Source organism: Balaenoptera borealis (assembly GCF_965194805.1).
Source record: "Balaenoptera borealis genome assembly, chromosome: X".
Classification (NCBI taxonomy): Eukaryota; Metazoa; Chordata; class Mammalia; order Artiodactyla; family Balaenopteridae; genus Balaenoptera; species Balaenoptera borealis.
In genome coordinates, this window is record NC_138881.1 from 703,371 (window position 1) to 717,112 (window position 13,742).

The 13,742-nt window shown below is 59.2% G+C and overlaps 1 protein-coding gene across 1 annotated transcript; it reads left to right on the top strand.

Moving 5' to 3' along the window:
* Positions 1-634: 634 nt before the first annotated feature.
* On the top strand, positions 635-10,742 carry SHOX (SHOX homeobox; the record flags this gene model as incomplete). The annotated part of the gene is made up of 5 exons (XM_082375447.1): positions 635-1,233; positions 4,689-4,897; positions 8,775-8,832; positions 8,933-9,021; positions 10,497-10,742. Exons 1-5 carry the CDS (start codon positions 957-959, stop codon positions 10,740-10,742), a joined length of 879 nt encoding a protein of 292 aa, XP_082231573.1. The 5' UTR covers positions 635-956.
* Between the last annotated feature and the right edge of the window lie 3,000 nt (positions 10,743-13,742).

The window sequence follows — 13,742 nt, forward strand, 5'->3', positions numbered from 1 at the left end:
CGGTCCGGCCGGGCGGGATCTGACGCGCGCCCCACGGACCGCTGTGTACGAACCAGTTCTCCCAGAGACCCTCCGGCTTCTCCGCGTCTGGACCAGCGCGCTCCGGGCGCTCGTGGCCCGCAGCGTCCGTGTCCCCGGCCCCTCCGAGGTCTGCGAGCGGCTTTGCAACAACGGCGCCGAGGCGCGGGCGCCCACGTTCGGCTAGACCTGGACCCTTCCTCTCACTTTCGGGGTCCTAGAGCTGCTCCCCCCACAGCAGGCCGCGCGCACCCGCGCCACCCGCTCGCTCCGCGGGCCTCGCCGGCGGGTCCAGCCCGCAGTCCCACCGCATCTCCAACTTGGGACTCATTCCCGTCTGTGATGGCGCGTCCCCGCCGCCCGGGTCCCCTCGCCGGAGTCCCCGCACGACCACGCCCGGACACGTCCTGCGACGACACCATTCGGGGCGCGAGGCTGCGCTCCTCCCGGGGCCGGCAGGCAAGGGCGTCGTCACGAGCCCTAAACTCCTCCTCGAGGCTCGTTTCCGCCAGCCGCGGAGAGAATGCGGATACCTGTTCGGGGAGCTGGCGCCTGCGCCCGCGCGCTCTCTCTCTCTCTCTCTCTCTCTGCCTTCAAAAACTTGATCTTTACCTCTCCACACCAAGGTGCACAGACGCCAAACAGTGATGAAATGCAAAGAAAGCCAATTGCCGGACTGGAGGTGGGGGAGAGATAGCGTCTCTGCGTGCGCCCGCCGCCGAGCCGGCAGCTGTAATTGCTGCAGACAGGGAGCGTTGGGGGTTGGGCGGAGGTAGCCGTGTATAAATAGTGAGATCTCAAATTGAAAGGCATAAATAACAGCAGGAGAGATCTACCCTCGCACGGACAGTCGTCTCCGCGCGGGAGGCGTGCGGACCACAGCCCGGCTCCCAGCCAGCCCCGCCGAGCCCCGCGGACCCCCGCAGCCCCCGGCCACCATGGAGGAGCTCACGGCTTTTGTATCCAAATCTTTTGACCAGAAGAGCAAAGAGAGCAGCGGCGGCGGCGGCGGCGGCGGAGGCAAGAAGGACTCGATCACTTACAGGGAAGTTTTGGAGAGCGGACTGGCGCGCTCCCGGGAGCTGGGGGTCTCGGAATCCAACCTCCAGGACATAACGGAGGGCAGCGGCCACTGTCCGGTGCATCTCTTTAAGGACCACGCGGACCACGACAAGGACAAACTGAAAGAGTTCGGTTCGGGGAGGGCTGCCGAAGGTAAGCTCTCCGGACGCCAGCCCCGGGCCCCTCCCGGGGACGGCGTCTCCTCGCCACCGAGCCTGGCCGCCTGCCCCTCGCTCCGCGCGCGCACAGGCCCCGGGGGCCGCGGTTCGCTCTCCGTTCGACCCCGAACGCTGAATGTGCAGGCACGGCTCGGACGCAAAGGCCCCGGCAATCCATCGCCAGCCCTTTTCGTTAAGAAAGAAACCAAACGGGGGAGGGGAGGATTCGGCTGGAGAAGCGGGGAAGCAGGGAAGGAGAGAGGCAGAGGCGCCGAGGGTGGGCAGCGGCTGGGGCCGCGCGCTGCCGGAGCATCGCTTCCCTGGGCGTTGGCACCGGGCAGCGGGAACTTTCCCGCGCTGGGGGGGAATCCGGGTGTATGGGCTTGTAAACCCAGGTCGGCTGGAGGGCTGCTGGCTGCTTGCCTGTCTGCCGGCCGGTCTGTCTTACGTCCGCCTCCACGCCCCCAGAGAGATCCACACACGTCTCTCCAAGTGCCCATCGCCTGCCGGCTTCCCGAGCTCGAAATGGGCCGCGTTGAGGGCTGCGCTGGCCGGCAGTCGGGGAGGCAACGCGCTCCGTCGCCTCTTCGCCCTCCTGCGCCTTTCCGCGTGGTTTCCTCTCAGGGAAAACTTTCCCCTTGAACCTTGGGGCTGGATCTTGGCTGACGCGGGCCTGTAGATTAAAACCAGCCGCGTGCCCGCAGGTGGTCAGGGTCTACAAGGGGCAGAAGGGCCCGGGGAGGCTCGTGGCCCCGCGCACGCGGCCGCCCTACCCCAGGCTGTCAGGGCGCAGCTGGCCCTGCTGCAGGCCGGCTGCCTCCTGGGCGTCCTTCCGGCTGCTTTCCCCCCCGAAATCTCCGCGGCGTTTTGCGCTGTTGTTGAACGCGGGGAGTGGGAAAAAACATGTTTACAAGGGTTCTCCCAGCTGGACAGCGGTGGTCCCAACCCGGGGGAATCTCTGTACAAACAGGGCAACCAGCAGCTATAAATCAGAGGAATAAAATTGGCTCGATTTCTCAGGGGGCAGCGTTTGGAAGTATATGGAGGTCTATTTCTCACTACAAAGCGAGGAAATACAGAAGCTTGCCATGTGGTTCCCGGGTCCTGTTTCATTCTCTGTCCGTGTTGAGACGGGTCACGAACAGAGAGTGGGGACCCCATGCCTCCTGCTCTTGTGGCCCTTGCACTTTGGTGGCAGAGTCCAGGTGTGCTGACCTTGAAGCCCAGTGGATGACCCAGACAGCTTTCGGAGACCTTGACCTTGTGGAAGCAGGAAGCTGGCAGAGGCTTAGGAATAAGCCCCTGGCTTCTGAGAGCCCAGGCAGCCTGAGCCTGGCCTGCCATATCTCGGGGCTCACCCCTTGGCGAGGCCTCACGCACCTGGCTTTATGATTCCTACAAAGAGAGTTTGCTCTGATAGAGACTCGGCTGTCTGTCTGTGCACTTGTCAGGGCCGACATTTAATTGACAGCACCCGGCAGGCGGCTAACCTCCCGGGCTCCTGACGGCTTCCCCCATCCGCCTTAGAGGCTGAGTCCCCTCTTCTGTCTGTCTCCTCTCAGCCTGGACAGCCAAGGCAGGGGGACCCTGCAAAAAGGCCCGTGGAAGGAGAGCAGAGTACAATCGAGGCCTTTTTCGAAGGAGAGAGGAAATAAGACAAGGCTAGAAGTACAGGCGGCAGGAAGGGGTGAGGAAAACCCCAGCTGCACCTTCTCCCTTTTGCCTGGGCGTGCAGACCCCTGGCAGGGCTGAGCCCCAGGCCGAATTTGCAGGACGGGAGCAAAACGGAGAGGTGGGAGCTGCTTGGGCTTCGGAGAAACCCAGAGGTCTTGGGCGCCGGAGCAGCGGATCCCGCTGAGCCGGGCACGGCAGCCTGTGGATTCGGCACGGCCTGCCATGGGTTCTGGAGGACTCTGAAGGCCAGCTCCTCATCTGGGGTCGATCCCTGGGGTTCAGACTTAAGAGACCTGAAGGAGCAAGCAGAGTTGGGGCCGCCTCCGGGAAAGGATTTCCCGTTGGGGAGAAATAAGGTGTTCTTGGAAATGCATCCCTTTCAGGAGGTGAGAGAGGCTTTAAGATCCGAGGTGGGATTGAGTGTCCAGTGGTCAGAAGCCTTGAGGAGAGGCTTTTAGGCAGACTCAGGACTTGGGCTCTGGTGTCCAGCTCAGAGACCCCGGTGGGGGTGGGGGGTGGGAACTGGGTGCCCGGATCTTTCCCTGGTCCCGCAGAGGATCTGGGTCTTCGCCCTTCGCCAAGTTTCTGGGCTTACTGCTAAGAGGCTTCTCAGAACGGGTGGAACCCCAGACTCCTTGTTTAGAGCGTCCTGAAAGCCGTCCTCTTCTCCTTGACCCAGAGGGGACATCTAATGAGGGCATGGGGGTCCTCTTTGCCTGCACCCAGCAGGCCCTATGATCGGAGAAAAAGCACAAGAAAACGCAAGGGGTGCTGAAATGAAGCTTCCACCAACTGTGCAACCGGGGGCCAACTTTTATTTTAAATCCCTGAGCTTGATGAGGGGCTGCATTTCCTAGCGGTGGGAAGGAGAGGTGTCTGGGTTAGAATCTCCTAAATCCTGAGCTGTCTGCCTGATACCCTGCCCGCTCCCCCAGCAAATATAGCTGCTCTCATAATGTTTGGACCTAACAAAGTGTCACTCTTGGCGTCCTGATGGGGAGTGAGAATGTGTGTCCAAGAGACAGAGGGACAAAACCGGAAGTCAAGGGACCGTGCTCTCGGGTGCAACCCAAGCGCCTCGGGGTGCCGGCCTTAAGATACGGCTGCGCTTTCTTGGTCAGAAAGAGGTGAGCTCGGGCGAGCGCCCGCCTCCACGGCGTCCTGAGGGAGGCTCTGGCCCGGCTGGCGGCTGGCACGGCCCCGGTCCTGCTGCGCTGCAGGCGGGAGCGGCGGCTCTCGGGGGACCTGGACCCCAGCCTGGCCCGGGCTCTCCCTGCGCTCTTTGCGGGCGCCCCGCCAGGCACCCGACACTTGGGCGATTCTGCCTAAGCTTCTTTGACTTAATAATATTTAACACTCCATTCCCCTTCAAAAAAAAAAAAAAGAGAGAGAGAGGAGGTTAGGCTATGTCAATATGTCAACAGAGGCGAAGTGGATAATTGAGGAAACTATTCAGAGATTAGGCCAAGAAACACCGCGGCGCCGGGGCTCGAGTTATTACAAAAGAGCGCGGCTTGCCCTGGAGTTTTTGCTTTATCGACTTGACGCCGCTTTGCGTCAGGGCGCGTTTGCCACCGAGGCCCCTCCACCGCGAGCACACACAGGCTTTCACCACGTCGCGCCCAAGCGTCCCCGCGCGGGGCCCTGTCCCTGGCGCGCAGGATGCGCGGGCCGGGCCGGGGGAGGCGGGGGCCGGCGGAGGGGCTCGTGGCGGCCGGGGACGCGGGGACGCCGGGGCTGGGGGGGCTCAGCGCTGTGCCCTCGGCCCGCCCGCAGGCATTTACGATTGCAAGGAGAAGCGCGAGGACGTGAAGTCGGAGGACGAGGACGGACAGACGAAGCTGAAGCAGCGGCGCAGCCGCACCAACTTCACGCTGGAGCAGCTCAACGAGCTGGAGCGGCTCTTCGACGAGACTCACTACCCCGACGCCTTCATGCGGGAGGAGCTCAGCCAGCGCCTGGGGCTCTCCGAGGCGCGCGTGCAGGTGAGAGCGCGGGCCCGGCCCCGGCGCCCGCTCCCCGGGCGGGCCCGGAACGCGCCCCCTTCGGCCAGGCCGCCGGGCCCTTCCGGGAGCGCGGGGACCCTGGGTCGGGGTGGGGAGCTGGAGCCGGGCTTTCGGAGGCGCCCCGGGGCCTCGCGGGTCAGGGCTCCTGCGCCCGGCCTAGCTGGCTCGCCCTGCGCCTCCAGCTCATCGGGGATATTGTTCTCTTCTTCCCACTGGTTCGCCTCTCCTCCCCCCCCAGTCCCCCCCCCCACACCCCGCCGTCGCCAAAGTCTTACCCGCTCCTCTGCAGCCCCCTCCCTCCGCTTCAGGGAACAGAGATGGGAAGAGGAGGCGCGTGGGCGTCTTGAGGATTGCGACTCCGGCCCGCGCGGTGCCGGATTAGCCCGGGCGCGGGGGCGGGGACCGGACGCGTGCGGTCGTGGTGCCCCATCTGGCGAGCCGCCGTCGGCGGGGGCCGTGGGTGTTCGCCGCACGTGCGCGCGGGGGTGGGGGGCGGGGGAGGCGCTCCTGGTTCGCTTTGCTCGGGCTTTGTAAACGTTTGCGTTAAATGCATTCATTTATTTACTGGAGGGTGAGGAGCAAAGATTCGCTTCCAGATCGCCTCCTCCGGGTACCGCAGACTCGCCCCCTCCCCGCCCCCCGTCCCCGCCACCGGGAGGTCGGGCCTGCATGTTCTGTTGGGCTTTCCGTCGGTTTTGACGGTTCTGGTCAGGACAGCAGCGCCGGGGAGAGAAGGAAAAGAGGTCAGGGTCCCTGGGCTCTGGGGACCGGTTATTTACATAAATGGAATTAATACTGCCAATGGGGGGAGGGAACCATGTTAAAGCCAGGGCTTTGAAAGAACGGGTTTCTTATTGGTATAGGGTCAGCATTTCAAACACAACTTCACCCGGATTGTATTGAAGAAACGAAAACGCAGAAAGCGTTTATAGAGAGTGTTTTACAAAAATCTTTAATTTGTACCAAAAAAAAAAAGGGGGGGGAGTGTTTGCACCCTCATGCCTTCCATCTTTCCCCGTCGGTGAGGTGAAAAGGGCTGCTTAAGGTGAAATGCAACAGTCCCCGAGTCTGTCCAGAATTCCGTGCAGCCGCAGGGGTTCCCAGGACCATTCCGCATCGCTGGGACCACGGGCGGAGTAGCTCTGGGGACCTTCTCCCCAGACGAATCTGTCCGGGCATCTGTGGCCTCGGCAAGGGGTGGGGGAGGGCGGGGGAGACTGGCCACCTTTCTCTGGAAAGATGGATGGGGCTGCACCATATAAATTAATGAAAAGATTAAACTTTTGCTGAAGGGGACATCAACTTTTATGTCATTTCACAGCCTTTCTGCCTGAGATCTGTAATATCTCCCAGGCCTTGATGTACTGTTTCTATAAAAATAAATTACTTGTAATTTAATTCCACACTATTTCTTTCAGTAGTCTATTACTGAATAGCGCCTTAGCAGGAGAGGCCGAGTTGGCAGAAAATTGGTTCTTGGTTGGCTGCAGATCTTGAGAAAAGCCCTAAAATAAAGCGGGGAGGGTGGTAGTAGAAAACGAAAGCCTATCGATCCAGAGGTGAATTAAACTTTAACAGTTGTAAATAATAATAAAAATAAACATGGGAAGAGGAAAAAGAAATAATTTCCTATTGGCCACAGGGAAAAGAATCGTATAATAAAGAGAAGGCAGAAAGTGCTCATAAAAACCAATTAGTTAAGACACGTACCCCGCTGTGCAGAAGTGGGGGGATGTTGGGGAGACACCAAAAGGAAGAGACGAAAATGCACTATATTTTAATCCTGTCTGTGACCTGTTTGGTAATCCTTTTCGGTACAGCCTGTCCTGTGTTGTTAGAGGATAGAGTTTCAATTTAGAGTGGAAATTTGCTGTAAATAAATTGAGGATCCTTTGGAAGCTGGTCCTTATTAACCTTTTATTTTTAGTGTTGTACTGGAAACTCATATCACCCAGCTGTCAGGGTTATAATCGAAAGTTATGAGACCATGGTGAGGAGCGGCGGTAATTTAATTACAACAAATATCTTTGGGTTTATGGCGCAGAGCTAAATTAAATGTCATTATTCACTGTCTGTAATGGAAATCAAAAGGAAATCAGATTACAGCATTTGTGAGAGAAATCAGTGACTGGTCCTTAATGAAGAAATAACTGTCTAAACCACTGTACTGTGCTTTACTTAGCATATTCAGGACTAATTGGAATTGATCGTGAATCACCCCAAGACTGATTTATTATCGCCAAACGCAGCAGCTAATTCATCACTTTTATTCTCCATAATCTTTTTTTTTTTTTTCTTTCCCCCGCTGAAGGGAAAGTGAGCTTGCTTTCTAGATTTAGATAGGATTCTGTTTTTGAAAAACGCCCTTCCAGGGGGAGCAGAATTTGCGCGTCTGGCTCTGCTCTCCTGAGGACGGGTACCGGACCCCAAGGAGAAAGAGGCACCCAGGAAGGGTCCGAAAGGGAAAGGAGTCCCGTCCCAGCCGGATGGGGTGGGGGGGAGAGTCGCGGCGGGATGTGGGAGAAGGAAAGTGAGTGCAGGCTTTGGAAATGGAGTAAAGATTTGTGAAATCTCAGCATGCAAGGGACACTTTTTGTTTTGGAAATACTTTTCGGGGGAACAACACCGAAGTTTGCCAGGTTCCCTAGAGCCTGGCGGGGTGAGGTTTCCAACGTTGTGGGAAGCCAATTCCAACAGGCGGGCCCATGGCTCAGCCTTGGATAGAAAACTGCCCCTGAAGAGGCTGGGATGGAAAAGTTCAGCTTTTCCTAGGCTCCCGGGTGCTTGCAGCCTCTGCGGGAGCTGAGGTTTCCGGGCCAGGTGGGAGTAGGGAGTGGCCCCAGGCCCTGGGCTTGGAACAGCGCAGGGTCCCCGAGCTACCCAGGCGTAGTGTAGCGTGGCCGAGGGGAAGGCTTTCTTTGTGCTAATTATCCTGCACGGTCAGTAACTGCCATCGTGGCAGCAGGGTGAGTGAGTGTGAAGGGAAAGTTTTGGAGAAAGCCAGGTAGGAAAAATCAAGTGCCTAAGGACACAGAGGGAGGGGACTCCAGATTCCATGAGCGACAGACCAAGGGCCAGGACCAGGGCTGTTTGGAGGAGCGGGGAGGATGAGAATGGGGAGCGCTGGAGGGGGCATTTCGGGGATGCCAGGCCTGGGAAGCTAGCCGGGCTGGGCAGGGTGCCAACACCTTTCCCTCCCTGCCTCATCTCTCGATAGGGCGCCGCAGGAATTAGATGTCCTTAGGGAGGCCAAGTGCCTGCAGTGTAGAGCCTGCGTTTTTGGGGTGCATCTGGTTTTTAGGGATCAAGGACGTTCATGACTCTGTAATATTAACTGGGATCCCCCAGGCTTCCAAGGAGGGCGTGGAGGTCATGGAAGTTTCTAGACTCAGGGTGTCTGAGCATTGATTGGGGAGGGGGCTGGATTTGGAGATGTGTATCCACCTGTGCGGCCCCCCCATTCCTGGTGGGTGTGTGGGGGGCTAAGGTGGAACGTCGGGGTGGAAGGTCAGGTTGGACCAGTGCGTGGCAGGGTGGAGGGGGGAATGTCCACACAGAACGATGGAAAGTTCTCCGCGCCATACGAGGACCCACTTCCTCACTGTCAATGTTTGGATGCTGACACTCTGCTCTTACTTAGGTGAGGACTGTTCCCACCTCCAGGTAGCCAGTTACGCGGGGCTGGGGTGGGAGGGGGCGGGGATGAAGGCCGGAGGGGCGGCAGGCAGGCAGCCTTCCGGGGACGGGAACCCCAAGCGCCGTGCGCGCTGTCCGGCGTGTCAGGAAAGAAGGCCTCGCTGACGCTCGTCAAAGCCTGCCCGGCTCAGGGGGTGCACGTCTGTCCGCTCATTCCCAGGTTTGGTTCCAGAACCGGAGAGCCAAGTGCCGCAAGCAGGAGAACCAGATGCATAAAGGTGGGTGCGAGGGGCCGGGCGTGGAGGCAGGGGCGGTGGGGAGACCCGCCAGGCGCTGGGAGCAGCGCGCGGGGTTCACGCCTCCTGTGTTTCCTCGCAGGCGTTATCCTGGGTACCGCCAGTCACCTGGACGCCTGCAGGGTGGCACCCTACGTGAACATGGGCGCCCTGAGGATGCCTTTCCAACAGGTAGCTCGTTTTTTGTTTTTTTTTTTTTTTCTTCCGAACAGAACGGAGAGGGGGCCGTCGCCGCCCCGGCTCCTCCCGCCCCCGCCGAAGAAAAGAGGCCGCTTTCACAAGGGGGACATTTATAAACCCATTGGCACGTATTAACACCACGCTGAGAATCTCCAAGAGTTACCTTTGGGGGGACTAGGAGAGAAACCCAAACACAGTTTTACAAAAAGTCGGAGGGGAAAAATCCCCACCCACCCGGGAACCACCCACTCGCTCGCCGCCTGTGGGAGGGCGGGGTTTGCTGCCGCTTGGGCAGGAGGACCCGTGTCTACACCCAGCCCCCGGCTTCAGCTTGCCCAGGGCCTCGCTGGGGGAGTCAGTGCCCCTCCTGGACCTGGGCCTCGACGCCCCCTCCCTCCCCCTCGCACCTCACAGTGGGGGCGTCCCGCCCAGCTCCTCGCAGAGCAGGGAGGGTCCAGGGCGCTGGGTGCGCTGCGCGGAGGAGGGGGCGGCCAGGTGGTCGGAAGACCGCCTCGGAGATCAGGTGCCCCAAAGTTCTCGCCCCTGCTCTGGACCAGCGTCGGGTGGGTGGAGGGAGCTGCGTGGCAGGAGGCGCCCGGCCCGCGGGGCTAGAGCGCAACGCCCACTCGCCTGCAGAGCTGGGCTGGGGACCCCAGCATGGGGGGTAGGAGTGCCCGCGCTGGTGGGTTGGCTGTGCCCTGGTCAGAGCGAAGGCGTGGCCTCCACGTGCAGCACTTTTTTGCTCCCACGGGCAGGCCTGGGTTTGTAGCTGGACCCGGGTTTGCTGAGGGGCACGAGGTCCGGTGGGCCTGGCCCGGCCCGGAGGGTCAGCTACGTGTGACACCATGGAGATGGGGTGAGGGTGGGCTGTTGGCCGCGCGCCCTCAAAGTCACGGCGCCCAAGGCTGGGAGGGCGTCCAGGGCTGCCGTGCGCGGGGCAGAGGTCCGCGCCCTGTTCGCCTGGACCCGCACCTCCGCGGCTGGGCCCGTCGTCCACCCCTCAGCACCCCTTCCCCGGGGCAGGCTGGCCCCTCTGCATCACAGACACAGCTGCCCCGACGACGACGTGGGGTCAGCCATTAGGTCCTGCTGAAAGTAGGCGGTCGGAGCCTGCAGATTTGGCTGGACTCCGGGTCCCTGGGAAGGGGGGTGGTGGGGGAAGCCTGAGCCGAAGGCCGGACCCTGAGTCGGGGATGCGTCAAAGAATCAGCCGGGGGTCTGGGGAGGGGAGGTACCAGGTGTAGACGCTCGGATGCTGCAGCATCGGGGATCTGTGCCGACTCCCAGGCTCTGGTTCTGTCCAAAGCGGCCAGTGACCCGGTCGTGGCACCGGGTGTCCCGAGGACAGTGGGTGGTGGTCCCTGGGCCGGGGGAAGGGGCGATGGCTCCCCGGGAGAGGAGACGCCCTCGGGGCGGGAAAGCCCCCCCGGAAGTCGCGTCCTCACCGGGCGGTTCTGCCTTCGCAGGTCCAGGCACAGCTGCAGCTGGAAGGCGTGGCGCACGCCCACCCGCACCTGCACCCGCACCTGGCGGCGCACGCGCCCTACCTGATGTTCCCGCCGCCGCCCTTCGGGCTGCCCATCGCATCCCTGGCCGAGTCGGCCTCGGCCGCCGCCGTCGTGGCCGCCGCCGCCAAGAGCAGCAGCAAAAACTCCAGCATCGCCGACCTGCGGCTGAAGGCGCGCAAGCACGCCGAGGCCTTGGGGCTCTGACCCGCCGCCCGGCCCCCCAGCGCCTGCCCCGGCCCCGTCACCCCGTCCGCGCCGCGTCCCGCACTCGACCCCTCCGCGCCCCCCGACGGCCGCGCGGACGCCCCGGAGCGAGGGCGCAGCGCCTTCCCCGCCTGGGGCAACCCCGGGGCCCCCTGGCAGGCCTCGGGAGGGGGCGTCCCAGGACCGCAAGACCCCGTCAAAGCCTCGCAGAGACTGTGCGGAAGAGAGGGGAGGTGACCGTCAGACCACCCAAGTCAGCCGTCGACCACGCCGTCTGTGCGTCCTGGGACCCCGGGGCCGCGTGGAGCCCCGCGGCGCTGCGTCCTTCTCCGCTGCCGGCGTTCCCGCCCTGTGCATGCGGCCTCCTACACGCCTTTCCAAGATCTTAAGAGTCTGTCACACAGAAGGATCTGGGGCTGGTCTCCGCTGAAGATGCCAGTGCTTGGATGCCGACAGTTTTATTCACTGCCGTGAACTTAATCTCATCCGAGGAGCTGCAGGACCCGTGTGGATTTCGATATGGACTTCTGCATCCGAGGCAGGGGCCCCCTGCTCTCCTTGCGCGCCCGCCCCCCTCCCCTCCGCCTGAAAGGTAGCAATAACGAAACGCAATTGAAGACCTCGCCGACGTGGTGGTGGTCGTGGGGACCTCAGTGTTTCACGTTGTGACCTTGCTGACTCACCATCTTCATGCACACGTTTGGCCCCAGAGCACCAGATTCAGGATTCCTTGTGCCATAGGACAGGCAACTTTATAACTTTTCCCGTCTTTGATTCCCGAATTGACATTTTTGGCTGTTTCCCAGAATTCAGATGCAAAGGACTTGCACTGGGGACACAGGGGCACGTGGTTTGAAGGTATAATACTGATGCGGCATCCACGCTAGTGACATGCAATTAAGTGCAGTAAAGTGCAATATTGTAAATATTATAGATTTAAAAAAAAAATTAGCTGTGCACTCTTGACCCGTCAGCTTCGGACTTCGAAGGGCATTACCTCCTCCTGCATGCTGCGGGGCCAGTGCCAAAACGACCGGGGTGGGGAGTGCTTTGGATTCACGGAAGTGAAGTGTGTGGCTTGGGATGGAGCAGGATGGGGGGAGGGGCGCCAGGCTGGGAGGGCCGGGGCTGAGTTGTTTCTGGGAAAAGAAGAGCCTGGGGTGCCTCCTCCAGGCAGTGAGTTTTAAGATAATGTTTTCTAAGGGTAGCCAGTTCTAGCTTTTCTTTCATCCTTTTTTTTTTTTTTTTTTTCCCCTGTGCATTGGTCCCCTCTCCTCCCCCATCGTGTAAACACCAAATAGCGACTTGTCTGAACAGCTGGCACAGAATGGGGAAAGTCTCTTGACATGATATAACCAAAGCGTTCAGGGTCCCAAATCGTGCACCTGAGTTTAAGGCAATGTGCTTTGCATGTGCTGTGTGAGCTTTGGGGGGCAGTGCACCCTTGCTGGGCTTGTCTACCTCGAAAATGAGCATCTCTGGGGTTTTGTGGGGTTTTTTTTTTTTTTTTTTTTTTTTTTTTGCCTTAGTGAACCCAGGCCTGCCCAGATGGAAGTGGCCATCTAGTTCTCCGAAGTCCAACGGTTCACTCTATTTCCAAAACAGCTTTTCTCCAGATTCGGTATTGCTGACTATTTTCCCTTACCCCTGATTTGGGTACATATCTCTAAGAAGAAAACAAATATTTTCCTTCCGTGTAAGGGAATACATTCTACCTTTGCACTGACCTGAAATGTAGATTCATTTGTATCATCTGAAACTCTTTGAATCAAAAGGCCCCTTCAACATTTTTTTTTCTAATTTTGAAATTTTTGCAAAGCTCTGAAATGATGGAGAGAGAGAAGAGGAAAACACAGTCAGTATTTTAAATTTATTTGCGACTCCACCTCCTCCCCCCCCCACCCCCCGCATGAATGGCATTATGGAATTTGCCTCATATGTGCAGTTCTGCTTCTAAACAGCTGTGAATTTTAAAAGGTCCCCTATATAAGCTGAAACTTTGCTTTAAATTTTTAAAAAATGCATTTCAGATCCACTTCGAATGAGCCGCTTTCATCCTGAAATTTAACGCTGGGCAAACATTGGAGGTGAGACGTATACATCCCTATTTTTTTTTTAAGGTTTACTTTCCATTTTGTCTAAACATAGCCCTGTGTCACCAACCCCTCCCCAAGAGAAGACTCGCTCCAGGTGAGCAGAAAGGCATGAGATCTGCCCCTGGGAGAAGCTGAAGTTTTAAAGTAGAGCTGCCCGATGTCGGCCAGGGCTGGGAGGCTGGTAACCCCAAAGGCCTGCTGGATGGCGGTCACCTTGTCCCTGTTTCTGTTTGGCTGGATACGGAAGGTGAGCCAGGTGGATGAGCCCCCAGAACAGGACAGACTCTGAGCCGTGTGGGGCTCAGTGCCGTCAGGGTAGCTGGCGTGGCTTCTGTCCCTGGAACAAAGTCCAGGGGACGTACTGCAGGGTGTCCAGGGTGGAGGGCATCTCTCGGCCTCCTCTTTCTCCCAGAAATTCCACGACAGAAGCGAGCTGTCAGCCCGAGGTGTGGTCAGTTCTTCCCAGCCCGGATCTGTATCCGCTTTCTCTCTTTTCGGCCGTCGGGAGGGTGTGGGTTGGAGAGGATGCTTTGTGTGGGTCCTGGTCTCCCAGGGAGGGCATCTGGATTTCACTTTTCCCCAGCGGCCATAAGGCATTAAATTTATGGGGTGGGCGTATTTTGGCTGTTTTTGGTGCTTTCTGCGTAAGACAAGACCCCTTTTCAGAGTCGTTCACGGCACTTCCAAATAGCACGTTTTCAGGGGTGCAGACCAAGAGAGGAGTATCACCTGGAAAGCAAACTGGACGGGTCTCGTCGGAGGGCCACTGGATGCAGGGTTTTCGGTTGTGAAACCCACGTGAGAGCTGGCAGAGCTGCAGGCTGTGTCTTGCCCACTGGACGTGGGGCTGTGTTCTCCAAGATGGGCTCGGCCACGGAACCGGTTGGTTTCCTTTGCTGAGACC